Here is a 17,142-nt window from a genome sequence, read left to right as displayed (position 1 = left end):
CAAAAATGACCTCCAAACAATCTCATCCATCCAACAGCTGGAATCTTTTACAAATGCACGCAGAATGTTGGTTGGGATTTTCTTTAAAACCACCCACTTCCAAGATGAAAAATCAACAGAGATGATCGTAGCGCAGGTGATCTCTTTTGTAACATTGATTACCAGTGGTGGGATGCAACAGACCAACGGTCTGGATCACTGATCAAAATGCTGGTCCAGCTGAAACTAGCAGTAATTTGGGCCAAGCACTGTATATTTCTCAGCCATTTAGAGCTTGCATTCAAGAACAGCTATGCTGCATTGTATTCCTCGACCATTCGCCTTCCGACCACATGAAGTAACTATCTCCAGCATAATCACCACATGAATGTGAGTTCCCATCTAGACCGTTCAATAGATGGGACATCTCTTGGATTATCCATAATCTAAAAATCTCACTAAACGGGACGATCTTAACCACTTGATCGACAGCTCACTTTATCATTATTAACACCCCTGACATCAAATGCTACAACTAGAAACACCCAAAATAACTAGGCAGATTCTACAACATATGGCTGACATCAAATGCTACAACTAGAAACACCCAAAATATATATATTTTCTTACCAACTTATAGATGGGAGCTTGTTTTTTACAAGAATATGAATGAATGAGAATGAATTATAACCCAACAAACTCATTTGCATTTTGCATCAACCAACAGAGATTTTAATGTTCCTGGACATGGATCTCCCCCAAAATTTCCGCTCGACAAAGCGACTGAGCAGCCTCTCTTCCCCAGACAAGCCTGTAGATGAACCCATGTTAATTAGATAAGAAATGAACTGCTAACTTCCCAAACAATATCAAATTCTTTCTTGTATAGGCTGTGAAACACCCATATAGCAGAATTCCAGAACGGTTATCGCCATCCAAAAAAGATTGGATGGTGATTGGAAGTGGGTCCTACTAGCTTTTATTGCAAGCCATGGGATCAAGTGGGGCCCATGCATCACCATCCTGCCTCAGATCAGTGACAAACAATAAACTTCTTAACTTCCTAAACAATATCAAATTCTTTATTCTTTATTCACAGGCAGATGTTATCGCCCTCTAAATAATATTGGATAGTGATAGGATGTTAGTCAGGCAATATGATCAAGTGAGGCCCACGTTCCATCACTATCTGCTTTCAATCCACAACAAACAATAAACTTCTTCCTAACCAATATCAAATTTCTTATTCTAGGAAGCGAGACATCCGAAGCCGAATTTCACCATCCACGAATGAAATTGCTCTCATAATCTTAATTGGAGGATGATTGGAAGTGGGTCCCACTAGAATTTTCTGCTTTGCAAGAAATGTGATCAAGTGGGGCCTACATTCCATCGCCATAAAGCCTCAATCAGTGACTATAGAATTCACTCATAATGAGGTTTCAGGTATTGATTTTTCAAAACTCTGATCATTTTAGACTGATGATTCCTACTATTTCACATGCCGATCAAGTGACTCACCTTCTCTATAGCTGCTTTGGATTTCTCGGAATGACAGCTTCCCATGGAGTAACTATCACAATCACCAACAGGCGTTCCGAAGCTTGCAAATTCCACAGTTGAGATGGTTTTTCTAGGAGGGCATCTGAGCTGAACTGTTGGAGGCCTCTTGCTTTGCTCGAGTCCGCTGAATGGAACTGAGGATGCAGGATGGGAGTCGGACACATGCCCACATACTCCAGATATTGAGATGGTTTCTAAGGTGATTTGAAGAGGGTCTCCACCAATTTCCTCAAACAGAACTAGTAGGTTCCGCAAAGGCTTGAGAAAACTCCGAGGAATGTGATACCTATACAAACAAGGAAGCTTTGGATAGGTTGAAACCAAAACCTGGACGGAAAACCCTCATGGGAGTGGAAAATGACGTTTGATTTCCTTATCATTGTTTGTTTTTCAGCGTCATTTTCAATGGAAATGTTAAAAAGTCAGCTGTCAAACAACAAGAGTTGTAATAGTTTTACTCATTTTGAGGAAAAGGAAATCGATTTCCCGCTCCTTTTGGTTTCTCAAACAGAGGAAACTGTCACATAAGAGGAATTCATTTTTCTTTTCCACGATTGTCCATGGTTATACCCATATTAAATAGCATGGTAAGAGTCTATCAAGTGGTTGATTAGGGCATGTTTGGATGCTTGATTGAACTGAATCAAGTAATACTTGAATAAAGAGGAAATAACCCAAGTCGAGGATGACCGAATCCCATTTTATTGAAATTTAAAATTGCAATCTGATTCGATCAGCATCCAAAACAAACTCTGTATTTAAGCGTATCAATTGTATAATAGGGTAATCAGAACCCGAATTAAAGTAGGAAGTTGCTTACAGTGTTTGTGAAGGTACTCCTTTCTGGGTGTGAAAGGAGACCCAATAACGACCGATGCTGTTCCCATTGATCCAAGCTTCACCTTTCCCCATAGAGCCAAGGTTCAAAGCAATAGGGTCACTCCCGTCTGGAGTAGCGAAATTAGTCTGTCCATATAAAATCAAAGACAATGTGAAATGAGTTGGGATGTTTCTAAGAACAGAACAAGTATCATCAAGACTCCACATCAAAATCATTTCACTTTTCAGTTAAAGATTTCGATCGCCTCATTATCCAATTGTTATTTATTACCTTATACCAAATAAGGGGCTGATTAGTTGAGCTTCCATCTGCACTCCACTGCACTTCTCTTGCTCCCAAACGTGAATAGATTTTCAAATCTTCTCCCATTAAACCGACCTACATTTGTAAGAAACATATCCATCGTAAGCATTCAGCTCCAATGAATTACAATATTTTAACGCCTATCCATTTCACTCTAAAACATGATCTTTTTGCAGTTAGAGCAAAAGTGGGAAACGAACCTTGTATCCCCATGCATATTTAGTGAAATTATGAGACTCCGAGTCTCGAATTGTCACTCTACGTAGTCCGGCGACCTTATGCTCAAGATATGCCCCAGAATCCTTCACATCAAATGAGTGAAGATAAAAAAAATAAATCAAATGAAACATGGGTTTTTCAGCATTGTATTAATCATGCAGATAATAGATAAATGATCATGAATAATTTATAATTCTATGGCATGAGTTAAAAGTATTACCGGCAAACCAACCATCACACTCAATAAGGAAACATCATTCTTCCCATCTTGCAATGATATGGGATTCTCGAGATTAAAGCTTTGAACTTTAGGATTTCCATGTGCAGTTCCTGAAAAAAAGCAACGAAAGATTTCAATGTGAGAAATGAGAAAATTACCAAGTTTCCTAAATGAAAATCATTTGGGCCTGTTTGGATAGTGGGAAAGCAAAACAAAAGAAATGAAAATGAAGCACTTTTCCCATGTGAATGGGAATCACTCCATTTGGACGATCCCCTGGAAATGGACACTAATCGAAAAAACATACCAAAAACTCATGTTCATTGAGAAAGAGTTCAATTATTAGATGATTAGGAAAGTTCGACCATCATAACCATTTTCCCTTCATATGGGACATGATATGGAGATCTGAAATTCCATGTCTCCAGACGGATCGAATCTCAAACGGAGATTATAAAATTTAAAAATTAATGTATAGATACAGTACCAACGAAGACGTTGTTGACAAAAGCAAGCACGACATGTCCACGAGTCTCCACATTAAGTACAGGTTGAACATCAGAAGAATTATGCTCAAAGCTGCATTGCGAGTTATATTCAATGAAAATTCAGAATAAAAGGAGCAAAAAAAAGCAATGAAACTACACATTGCCACTAAATGCTTAATAGAAGTAGTATTAACCCATTGAGAAACATTTCCACTGAGGCTTACCTGAAAGTGTACCAAAGATAATCTGATACATCTTTCGTCGTACTCATGTGTTCTAACAGCTCATCTGCCTTTAGAGAAGTTCCATTATAGTTTGGGATAGCATCCTTGAATTCTTTCCATCTTCCAGCACCATCGAACTTTTTGGTAGCTGTAGCTGATCTGATGGTGGATTGTACACTTACCTATGGAAGATCAAAGGGGGATATGAATTAAAAGTTTAGAAATATTTGTGTGATTTCAAGTCAGTTGATATAGATGAGAAAATCATGCAGCTACTAGTTGGGTGTGGGCCGCATAGTCAGGTTGCTCTACCATGAAAATGTGATGCCTAAAAAATCAGGCCAACATAGAAACCAATGATTCACAACCATTCAAAAGACTCTAAATTCACAATTGTAGGCCCCATATACCAAACAGTTGCTCAATTTTCTCATCTGCAATCAGTACATTGTTTTTAATGGCTTCAAATTGCTATTGTCTAATGACGCAAACATGAAATTGGAACATAACAACAGATGCTAACCAACATCTGGGTGTATTAAAAAATGTTTATAAATACGAAATAAGGCTTTCAAGAATCTAAGATAATGAACTTTGATAATAAACATAAATCTCAAACAAATAGAAAGTATTTTTTGAGCTTGAAGCCTCAGTGGTTATGATGCAAGGGCATCAAACCAATGTTGCAGATTCAATCACAGCTGATCCAAAAGGAAAAACAACCGTCGAATTGTATGTCATGGCACTAGACATAAATTCACAACATAAGTGGAAAAAAGAAGAAGATAAAATGCATAGAATGGAGCTCACTTTCGCGGTGTTAAACACTACATTCTTGCAATCCGGTAGGATGCTGATTGATCTCGGTGGTAGTTCATATGACGAATTCCGAAAATTCACAGTAGCACTATTTGTACGGTTACTGTTTGATAGGAGGGCAGCACATTCGCCCTTGCTTTGTTCAAAAACATATGCCTGAATCATGATATTTACGCAAATTCGTTATTCATCCATATATACAAAACTTAGAAAGCAAGCAATTACTATTAGAAAGAGAAATGAGAGAACAGAAACCAAAGTGCCACATTTTTGCACTTACCTCTTGCAGTTCACCAAGGGAAAAATTAGTTGGTGTTCCTGAAAGTAATGTTTTGGAGCATAGTTTTATTGCAGCATGCAATTCCTTTAGATGACCCCATTTTGGTTGCCTGATCATACCTACATGTAATTGAAATAAACAAGCTTACATCGTTCCTTAAATAAAAAACTAGAAGAAGAAGAAGCACCAATGGTGGATAGAAGAGAGATAAAACCAAATACAACAACTCACCATACTCATCAAGAGGAGCTTGATCATAATAACTCGTTGTGACATATGCGGATCCCGTCCTTCCAAAATTAGTTCCGCCATGATACTGTATCCCATTAAAAAATGATCATGGTTTTAGAAACATGTCCACATTGACTAATGAAAAAAAACAAGACCTTTAAAATTATCTGCAATATGTATCATGTATTTGCGAATTTGTATTTGTTGGATGTGAACCCCATATTGTGGGGCCCACCAAAGCGCATGGGTGAGTCAAAGATGGGCCCACCAAAGTGCGTGGGCGTGAATGATTTTTGCCTTAATGATGGGCAATGTTTCATTCCACAATGGCTAAAGGCTCCTTGCTGTTAAAACCTATATTTAGAACCGGTGTGAAGGAGGTCATATGTATTTCAAAAATCGTATCTCTCTTGCATAAGGTTATTTTCTGGTAAGGTTCAGCAACCTTTTCACCTCCATTAACAAGGTAGGCCAACCTTCGTTCGTCATTTCATGGGCCATCCGTCTTGGTTAGAGTTCCTAGAGGGGTGGAACCTTTTGTCGTTCTCTAGTAGAACAGATCGATTTGGAGTTTGTTCGGGTCACCACCGCAAGGCTAACATGATACATTTCTTGGTTCAAGTTTGCTTCCACTACATTGGTGTTCACATGATCGGACACCAGATACAGCCACGATCGACAGTATTGAAATAAGTTGTTATGTTTTAAAAATGCTAAGATTGCAATCTGCCTAAGGCTAATATATGGCATGCCGAATGCCACCAATATGACTTTGGGTTCTTATTTTTGTCGAATGTCAAATGCCGGATATAACAAATACTATACCATGTAATAATTTATATAGCTTCCGTTCTTCGCAATGAAGAGGGCGACAGCGAATGCAATGTCTTCTGCAGTCCTTATGTATGGTTCTCCACCAAAAACTTGAAAACTGCATTAACAAAGAAAAATAAAAGATGGAAAGAAAAAAAGAGTTAGCTGTTGTTAGCACTGAGTGCCATTTGCAATGTGCAAATTCAGAAATGAACGGTGACATGGAAATTGAAAGATGTATAAGCAATTTTAAATTTCTCTTTTTATGCATATTTAATTTCTTTACATGTGTGAATGAATGTAAGTACGAATATCACTGAATATCACAATATCTGAAAATCTATAAGATAAGAGAGCAAGAACACGATTCGACGAAATTCAATCCAAGAAATGGATTCAAGTTTGATGAAGACATACAAAGATGTCCAATTCTCTGTCCACATGGATGGCTTAGTAGGCGAATTAGGCCCCGCGAACGTCTCTCCGCAGTTCATTCCATTGCACGTATTGATCTGCAAATGTGGATATTACATTTGTATTACTAAAATCAGAATGAGATGGTGCATTATCTATCAATCATGGTGTGAGTAAATGCAGGGACTGACCACTGGATCAGGAGCGTCGCTCTGCTTGCACATCATCCATGGGACGCCCGTCTTGAGCCCCACGGCCATTTCCGCTGCCCACTTAACATAAGCTGGTCCTCCTTCGTGGAATGCTGCTTCGATATTTTGGTATTCGTTCTCAATCTGTATGTATTTAGTTGTTCTAGTCCAAAATCAGAACAATTTAAATAATGGAATTAGAAGCAGCCATCAAAGTACTTAAGATATTGAAGGTTAGATTGACCTGAGAGAGTATGATTGGCCCGCCTTGGGACGCATACAACCCATTTGCCATCATCAAATTTACTATTTTCGTCGTGAAATTTTGCATGTGGAACTGCATAACGATCAATCAATTAATGAAGATTGGATACATGTAGTTGTGATTAGTGTCTCATATTAGCCTTAATTCCTGATTAATGATGTAAGTACAAGGGTGTCAATGGGCTGGATAGACTGCCTGGCCTGGGTTTGGACCTACTAGCTTGGCCTGTGAGTCGGGCTTAGGCCTTGCATGCATCCTGATCAATTTTTGGGTTGGGCATCGACTAACATCATTTTAGCCCAGCCCAACCTGACTTCACACATACATGTGTTTTATCCTATGAATATGCCATTCCAATCCTCGGTTACGCAACCCATCCATCTTGAGTGTAGAACGTTGGCTTCATTCCTTTAAAATATCTATTTTTGTGTATGTGTGGTCCACCTGATCAATGGATGGATTAATAACATTCAGGTGGGAAATAGGGATTTGATTTACCCCCCTTAAAGGTAGGAGGTTCCACGAGGATCAAACAAGGAGCCAAACACCTGTCTTGGGGTGCAGTGTAAGATCTGTGTTCCTGTAAGACCTTCTCTACCCTTAGTTCCTGGTGCCGGCACACTCGGAGTGGACCGGATTGGTGAGCACTGATCGTCCACCATGTTTTAGTACCGCAATGACCCGAGACATATATCCTAATCTTAAGTGTCGGTCCGGGCCCAGGCCTAGTCTAGCCTAGCCCATGCCCAGTCCATTACCACTCTATGCAAATGCAAGTACTGGTAGGGTGAAAAATGGGTAGGGCTGGACCTGGACGAGGCCCCAGAATGTTCCAGACAAGCCCATGAGCTAAGGACCTGAATCTAGGATGGAGCAGGGATTGATATGGCTGGGCTAAGCCAGCTTATTGGGCTTTTAGGAAGATGCAAGTGCATTCCATCCCATTTATAATTTTAGGGGCTAAAACTCAGGAATGGGTCCAACCCACTGGACATGAGACCCAGATCAAACCTGACCAAAGTGGTCTGGGCTCGTGCTTAGCCAGAATGGGCCAGGCCCATATCCATTTCCTTTCCCATCGTTATGAAATAGAACAACAGCTACAGCGGTTATAGTAGCAGTGAATGCAATGGATCAAAAGAATATGATGGATAACAATGGTTGGGATCTGACCTTGAAGGGCTCGTTGTCGGATCGAAAGATGATGTCCGGTACATCGTGCAACCAGAACGGGAATCCACTGCACCATTGGCCCACCGAATTATTATATGTTTACAAACCAATGATGGTGAAATATCCAACGAAATAACAATACCACGTAGGTGTTGTTCCCCACCAGATTTTAAATGGTGAAAAACTCACTCGCCAGACCCGAATATGGTCCATGAATCGAGACATTCCAAATGTTGTGGGGCCCACTGTGCATGGGGCACGGCTCAATATCACACAGATCGGACGATCCTAATCAGACGTGGTGGGTATCATTTTCAACCGATGGTCAGCAATTGTGGCACGGTGGGCGTACTATTTCAGTGGCCCACTGTCCTTTTCAGCCGTTCTTTTCTTAGCCGTCCATTAGTATTTGCAGCAGGCCAGAAGATGTGTGGGTCCCTCCCTATAAAGAGAAATGATCGGTGATCATAAGTTATGATGCAGCCATTTTTTCCCTCTATCATGTCATGTGTACAATATCCAATACATGCAAAAGGTGGGCTCCACCATGATGATGACCAGAAATGAAAATCAGTGGGATCAAATGATTAGATGGTCCACTACAGTACATTGATTCATACCATTGGCTGTCTATTGATTTTGATTTTGAATCCCGATTGACGAATGGACGGGCCTGATTTTCATATCACATGATCATCATGGTGTGGCCCACCTTGCACCGATTGGATATTGTACACAGGCGACATGTTGTAGGGAAAAGAACGGCTGTACCATAACTTCTGGTACTAGAAGAGGCATTTCAAAAGGTCCTCTTTATCCCCAAATCCATATTTTGCCTAGGGGTTTCCTGGGTGTGGGACCCACATTCAGATGTACCACTGAAACAACAAACCTTTTAATATTTGCCTTTTTCTCAGTTGAATGTGGAACCATGCTCCAATTTTCTATCTACCGTCTACTTGTAGGCAGCAGCACCAAAATCTTCCAACTTCAAATTAGGAATATCTCTGGGGAATCGCTCATCAACAGTAAGGCCCACCATATTAACGGTTTGGATCATCAAACCATGGGCCCTACATAACTGGTTTGATAAGTAAGAAAGAGGGAATGAGGTGTACCCGTAACTCCATTCGCTCTCGATGTAAGGACCGATCCTAAGGGTTGCATACAACCCTTGTGCCTGAACTTCCTTTAAATATCTCACCAGATTGTATCTTCCCTTGAAATTGTACTGAAAAATAGAAAGAAGGAAACACACCCAATCCCAATGTATTATAGTCATTGAACCGAATGAAGACGTCCCGTTTCACTCACGTACCTTTCAGTGCATGCGCGATCCGAGGATTTTCTTCGTATGGGGGAATGGTCACATGCATTCGAATGCATGGTAATTACCATACGTTAGATCTGTGTGGGGCCGGATAAGTGATGTTTATGTAGAATCCAACCCATGGATTTAGTATGCTTCTTCATGATCACCGTACAACAGAAGAATCATCTTGATACAAAACTCAGTTTGGACTGTCCATCTGCGTTTGGGAATCTTCTGTACATTAGTGGTGAGGGGTAGCTGATGAATGGGTTGGATTGAATCTTCAAAGTACGGTGGATCCATGTTCCATTCGGAAGTTTGTAGGGTGGTGATCTCCCTTCCCAATGTCCCCATACCCCCCCATGTTCCATGTTTCCTTTGATGTGGCCTACCTGAGCCATGCATCAGGCTGGAGTTTTGGACCTAGGCATGACATGGGGGACCACATCTAATGAACGGGTTCGATGGCACTTTCACATCAGAGTGGGCTCCACAGATCAAACAATTGAACTTATGTGGCCATTCCCAATCAGTACCGTCCATTTGGATCACTCCACCCTTCACTAGTTACCATGAAAATTTCCCTAATGAAGGAGCTGTTTGCCCTTGAGGATTTGACTGAACCTAATGAACGGTCCAGATGAGCATTCATCACTGTAAAGAAAAGAAGAAAGAAAGGGAAGGCTCTCACGTGTCCTTGTGCAGGCTCGTGTTTGTTCCAAAAAACGTACGTCTGAATCACATCCAATCCTCCTTGCTTGGCTTTGGCTATAAGTGATGGCCACATCTGAAAATATACACCGTCCACAAGTCAATACACCTACGACAAAAAATCAATAAATTAAGGTTCACACGTACGTGTACCCCTATCCATAGACAGGCAATCCTTCTATTTGTTTTGTACGCTGTGGCCCACCTCAGAAGTGGAACGGCTTGATTTTTATGCGAGAAGATTTAAAAAGTGAGGCCCATCTAATGGAATGGTCAGCTATTGCACACGTGTGTCATATAGCATGCGTCTTTGTGTGTGAAATAATAATAAAAAAGTAACTCCACAGGAGGTATGGAACACGCACAAAATCCTACTCCAGCGGGTACCACCATAGGTGGGCCATTATTTTCTGGATTGAAAGACTTGTATCCATTGCATCTGTATATCCACACCGTCCACCCATTTTTCCAGCTCATTTTAGGGCATGGCCTAAAAATGAAGCAGATCCAAATCTCGGGTGGACCATCACAGGAAACAATGGTGATTAAACACCCACCATTAAAAAAAAAAATCATAGGGCTAACCTGTTGATAAGGTCACACAGACCTGGATTGAAGGGAAAATACAAGTTGTCCAAAAGAAGTTTTAAGAAGTTTTTAACGGTCAATTGCCACTTTTTCCTGTGGTGTGGTCCACCTTAGATATGGATCTGCTTAATTTTTGATCTCATGCACTAAAATGAGCTGTAAAAACGGATGGACGGCATGGATATATACCACAGCCATCAAGCTGGCCCCACAGTCGGTGGTCGGTGGATCCCTGGACCGTTGCCGCCTTTTGTATTTACAGTCCACGGGCGTACACGTTGGGTCCACGAGATAGATTACTCCTGCAAGCAAGCCAACATGTGGGGGAGAAAAAAATCTCTGTATCCAAAATCCAAGCCTAAACAAAGGGAATCGTGAACGTCTATCCCACGGCAATTGGTGGGCCATACCACCTTTCTTTCATGAGGAATTCCATCCCCATGTGACATGTGGCACGACAAACAAGGTATCAGAAGAGCCATTTATTGAACTTTTAGTTTTTAAAACCTAGCAAATCCCAACTTAGTTTCTTGGATCATATTTTATTTTAATTTCAATTTTTTAATTTTCAAGTAACTTCCTTGAATGATTCGAACAGTAAATGTTCTGACAAATTCAACTTTGTGCTAGTGGAAGTTGCACCGTCCATATGGTGGACCTCATTGTGGATGGTCAACGCATCAAAAGTGGCCCAGATTAAAAGATCCCTTGCATAAAATATTTTGAACTTTTCTGGGTGAATGTGAACAATTGATGTACGTTATTTCGTAATTGCCTATTTGTGGCCCACCTGGTGAAGGGGTAGGATTTTTCTAGTATAATGAGTTTCCTAGTTCACGGGCCTAACATCAACGGTTGGAACTGTTCAACCACGGGCCGTGCCTTTACAATCCATGAATCAAAATAGACAAAATGGTTTGAGTTTGGTCGTATCTCTTTAAAAAGTACATTTTGATGTGTTTGGACTTTGGATGTAACTTTTATAAAGGAATTTAATTACAAAATTGCTATTAACTTTGTTTAACGCTCTATCTTGTAATTTGTTAAGGGAGAATCAACCAAGGTTTCTCAAAAAACATCTAAATACACACCACAAGAAAGAAATTGACTTAAAATGGAGTATGAATTGCATACTGAGTAACTAGCATGTTATTGTGCAGTGAGTAAACTTTCCGGGCCTCATTAGATGTATGTATCTTATCTAGATTGTCATTTCATTTTTTCTGGCTCATTTTAAGGCATAATTTCACATACACTTATATCATAATAGAATTTCACCACATATGAGTACCTGGTGTTGGCACTCTTGTGAGTTTACCAACGGGACGAGTAAGAACTCTTAAGCATATCCAGTGCTCAAGTGGACCAAAGCACAAGAAGCACTGTGAATTAAATGCTTACAATTGAAAACTTCTTAAGGTCACAGAAGTTTTGGATCAAGCTAATATTTGCATTTTATGACAAATAAACATCACTATGGGACCTAAGGTTACAACGGTGGAGATCATCTCTAGATATGATTCAATTTTGGGCACGTGCCCTAAAATGAACTGAAAAAATAGATGGACAATATGGATAAGACATACATCTATGGTGGGCCTTAAGAGGGTTTACTTAGTACGCTGGCATGCTAAGTACGCAATCCACTTCCCTCGGAGAGTAAAAGGCAGGTCCAGATTAAGCCCAACCTACTTATTAACTCGGCTTAAAATCCAGAACCAGGTCCATCCAACTGAATTAATTGAGCCTTTGGTTTCAGGGCCAATTCACAAGTTAACATGGGACCTGTTCTTGGGCTGAACTTGGGCCTTGATAGAAACCCATGCCCTGGGCCCAATCTACAGGCCTCTTCTACGGCCTAAGCCGAATCAGTATTGGTCCCGGACCCGATGGACCTAACCAGAAGAACCAGATAATGTAGAGCCACCTTGCAACATTACACATAGCAAGATTATCTTCCAATCAGGAATGTCCATCTAGTGGGACCCACTAGAAGCAGAAATTGATTCAAGATATACACAAACCCATGATCATATCCATCTAAACCGTAGACTCTCAACTGAGGGAGGGTACTGCAATCATCATTTCCTGAAAAACAAATCAGATTGGTTTGTGGGTCCTCAATTCGACGATTGTGGGTGTGATCCAAACAGGCTTCAAAACCATAGTTTGGAATCGAAACAAGGATTTGGACATCAAACAGCTGTTTTGACTGTGAATCTAAAAGGCCCAAAAGGTTATAAATGTCATAAGTAAAACACAAGGGACACAGTGATTAATGTTACAGTAGCCAGAAAAATAAATACTTGTATTTAATTTCTTAACAAAGATATTGTTTTCTGTCTTTGATTTCTCAATTCCATATATTAACCTTTCAACATTTGAATTATAGTTAGTGCATGCATGCATGCATCACATGGGAAATGATATGATAGAGCTGGACTATCATAATATGATAGAAGGTCAACATCCACCGTACACATGGCAGGAGAGATGGTGGATCTGGACAGTCCATACAGTGGACCTTACCATGGATGGTGGTATGGTTAATAGAACCAGCAAAGATAGTAATGCTACAAATCCTTTGGTGGCTTTCAAATGGAAGGTGACAAATAAAGTTGGTTGGTGGTTGAATTAGGCGGCTTCTTGGATCGCTGGATCCCTGAGTGTGGGGCCCACCTTGATGTATATGTCTTACATCCACGCCGCCCATCTGTTTTGATGGATAATTTTAGGGATGATAATATAAAATTAAGAAGATCCAAGTCTCAGGTGGACCACACCAGAGGAAACAGTGGTGATTGAATACCCACCGGTAAAGACTTCATGGGGGCCCATCGGAATGTTTATTTGTCATCCAACCTGTTGATAATGTCACAAAGATCTGGATGAATGAACCCAAAAAACATCATCTTGATCTAAAACTTTTATGACCCACAAGAAGTTTTTAATGGTCAATACCAATGTTTCCTCACCTGAGATTTGGATCTGCTTCATTTTTGGTATAATCCCACAAAATGAGCTGTAAAAACGTACGGACGGCATGGATGTAAGGAACATACATCAAGGTGGCCCCACAAAATAATAATTGAAAACACGGCACGTGCTCCATAATTCAACTTGATTGGCCAATCTTATAATTCTCCCATGTGCATCTCACGTGCTTACCATACTCTGAGAAATAAGGTTTGAATACTTCATCCTGATCACATGTAGTAAACAGGTATAGTTATCCACACCATCTGATTTGTGGGGCACATTGGTGGAGTATATCTCCAAAATCCCTCTGATCAAACAATCCTATCCATTCAATTAGTTGCTGTAAAATGAACGATTAGAAGTAAGAGAGCAAATTCTCCCTTGCCTCCATGACGTTCTGATACGTGGCTCACATGGATCAGATCTGAACCGTCCATTCTGTGCTTCCAATAGTGATTGTGCCATGACCCAAAAATCAGTGTTGATAGAAATTCTAGACCTTTACTTGGTGGCATACAAATGAATTCTAGAAAACAAAAACCAGCAACGGTTCTTATTGTTTGAGAAAAGGCCCATCTATTAGATGGTTACGATAGTAGAATCAAAGAAAAATTCGTTTAGTGGTCAATCCATGGCAGAATCCACATGATGTCTGGTTCAGATCTCATACACACGTGCCACGTGTGTGGCACACAACCAAGAGGCACGAAAATACTGGAAACATCAGATGGTCACCATCATCGTGATTTTCCATTTCTTGTCCATCCACAAGCAATGTGGGCATTTTAGATTGCCGTACAAGCGTGTACGGTGTATGATTCACCACCGTTTAGGAAACGGTTGGGGAGGTGTCCAACCTATTCTCTCCTTCTAAAAAAAAGAAGAAACCAATAACTAACGGACTTGCCGAAGATGTTTTCCTCTAACTCTGCTAAAATACTTCCATAAGAGATAATATTCCCATCAACCCATCCTAACCGTTCACTCAAGAGGTCCAGTAGTGAATTAGCCGTAGACCGAATATCAAGCCATTTAGACGATCCTAACCGTGGGGTACAATCAAACATCGACGGATAAATCAAAACGCTCATTAGTTGTAAGGTGTGGATTATGTAATCAGGGGGCGGATCCCGCAGGTTACATGGTCTGGATCATCATAACAATGTGCCACGTGTACAATACATATAGTTTTAGAGAGAGAGAGAGAGAGAGAGAGAGAGAGAGAGAGAGAAGCACATACCTGAGGGGTGCTACGAGGATAGTGAATAGAACCGGAGAAGAGGATTGCTCTCGACCCATTAACGATGAGTGACCGTCCATCATACACCACGTCTGATCCTACGACGGGTCTACCTCCAATCACAAAAATGGCCCACCAAGCCAATAGCCACATACCCATCTTCCTCGACTCCCCAACTAAAAAATCAGACCCACATGAATCTGGTATCGACACAAGGCTCGTGGACACCCGTACGTGGAGAGAACATATGTGGGTCTTGTTTATATAAGCCTGTAGAAGGTTAGTGAAACCTCCAAATATGGGAAAAGGGAGTCTAATCTAGAAGGTTTATGATGTGGGCTGTAATTTCTTTCCCCTTTTAAGCTCTTGCATTTGATGAAAAATAGAAAGTGATTGGTGGACAAGTTGATGAATGGCCGAGAGAGAGAGAGAGAGAGAGAGAGAGAGAGAGAGAGTCGTTGAAGCACGTCAAAGGAGTGGGGTCGGACGATATAACCAATTGGCTGCTTTTGCGACACTTTCAGCGTGGGAAAACTGGGACTTCAAAGACGGGAGAGAGGCGGAGTGAACGAACGGGATCTTGATTCTTACGTTTCTCACTTTTAAGCTACGATTATTTTCCACCCTTTGTTAAATGGTGGTGACTTCATCCACCGTTCACGTGACCTCAATCAAGATCTGTCTTATCCTGGCCCACCTTACTGATGGGATGATGTTAACCCTCTAATATCAGCTATTTAAGATTTAATTTTGACGATTTTTATTTCAACCGTCTATTTGTTGGTCACAAATTGAATGGATAAGATTGTGTATGAGTGTAAAGGCTTGGACCATATTAGGCCCACCACTCTTTACTTGTGCGGTAGCGAATGGCTTTTTACGGCAAAATCCTCGGCTCCACGATTGTAAATTCGTACTAGCTGTGAAATTACCTAAATGCCTTTTTTCCTTTAGAAAGTGTTAAAGTCCGGAATTATGTGCCAGTTGGCTTGTGTATGAAATCTAAGGCGTCAAACAGATGCACCACACCATAACGATCAGATGAACGGATGGATCCAGTCAAATAATTTACACCATCTAAGAACATCCAAATTTACTTCGGTCACTCTGCGAAGTTGGCTGCTAGCTGGTATCAATGCTCCATACGATGCGTGTGTTTTATCCACTCCGTTCATCCATTTTACCATGACACGTCAAAACATTAAGTGGACCACACCACAAAAAACAGTAATGTTTATTTGTCATCCCAACTGTTTATAAGGATACAAACCCGGATGAACGGAAAACATGCTTAACCTAAAACTTCTGTTACCTCGATAAGTTTTCAATGGCAAGAGTCCAATCCCAACTATTTTCTATCACGTGGTCCGCTTTAGTTTTGGATTTCTTTTTTTGTTTTGCTGGTGCCTTAAAATAAGTTGGAAAGATGGATGGACAAGGTAGATGAAATACATGTGCCATCTAATTTTTTCGTCTTGCTGGTGCCCTAAAAAAGATGGATGGACACTGTAGATGAAATACATGTGCCATGGTAGGACACACAGCTTTGACACCAGCTGGCTGGTGTTGGGTCACAGCCAAACCGCACCGACCGAAAGGGGCTTTCGGTGGATCTGAGATCCACCGGCTGTGGCCCAACCGTAATCTATGTACCTTACATCCACGCCGTCCATCAGTTTTGAAAGCTCATTGTAAGTCACAATGCCATAAATGAAGCAGATCCAAAATATCAGGTGGACCACACTACAAGAAACAGGGGTGATTTACTATTAAAAACTTCTTATTGGCCACAAAAGGCTTGGATCAAGCTGATATTTGAATAGTCCCTTCATCCAGGTCTTTTCGGCCTTATCAACAGGTTGGATGGCAAATAAACATTCCCTAGACTCCAAGAAGTTTTTAATGGTGTGTATTCAATTAATTATGTTTCATGTGGCGTGGTTCACTTGAGATTTGTATCTGATTCATTTTTGTCCCCATGACCTAAATCGATCTGGAAAAATGGGTGGATGGCATGGATGTAAGGTAAATACATCAAGATGGGCCCCACAGTCAGTGATCTAAAAACCTAGTGGATCATGGATCCACTGAAGCCGCGTCCGCAGTCACTAATTACCATTTAGGGTGTACGGTTGGATGTCATAAACAGAGCAGGTGCGCCTACAATAAAAGAGATTTCGGTAATTCTTCAGGAGAAAGCACCTGAATTGGCGGGAGATATTATTTCGTGAAATCGGATTTTCTGAGTAATTCTACCGTTAAAATCTCGTAAATAAAGTATCTTAAATT

General features: G+C 40.7%; 1 protein-coding gene across 1 annotated transcript; it reads right to left on the bottom strand.

Moving 5' to 3' along the window:
• Positions 1-600: 600 nt before the first annotated feature.
• LOC131236632 (beta-galactosidase 6-like) lies at positions 601-15,411 on the bottom strand. Its single transcript, XM_058233935.1, has 19 exons — positions 14,854-15,411; positions 10,027-10,122; positions 9,142-9,254; positions 8,024-8,090; positions 6,830-6,922; positions 6,586-6,729; positions 6,398-6,492; positions 5,993-6,098; positions 5,168-5,252; positions 4,937-5,055; positions 4,648-4,812; positions 3,838-4,019; positions 3,613-3,704; positions 3,126-3,235; positions 2,887-2,988; positions 2,654-2,761; positions 2,363-2,508; positions 1,501-1,828; positions 601-790 (listed from the first exon to the last, which is right to left on the bottom strand). Exons 1-19 carry the CDS (start codon positions 15,010-15,012, stop codon positions 680-682), a joined length of 2,421 nt encoding a protein of 806 aa, XP_058089918.1. The 5' UTR covers positions 15,013-15,411; the 3' UTR covers positions 601-679.
• Positions 15,412-17,142: the final 1,731 nt, after the last annotated feature.

This window comes from Magnolia sinica, chromosome 2 (assembly GCF_029962835.1).
Source record: "Magnolia sinica isolate HGM2019 chromosome 2, MsV1, whole genome shotgun sequence".
Lineage (NCBI taxonomy): Eukaryota > Viridiplantae > Streptophyta > Magnoliopsida > Magnoliales > Magnoliaceae > Magnolia > Magnolia sinica.
Note: the sequence above shows the minus strand (reverse complement) of the source record. Positions and strands in the feature narration are given on the sequence as shown.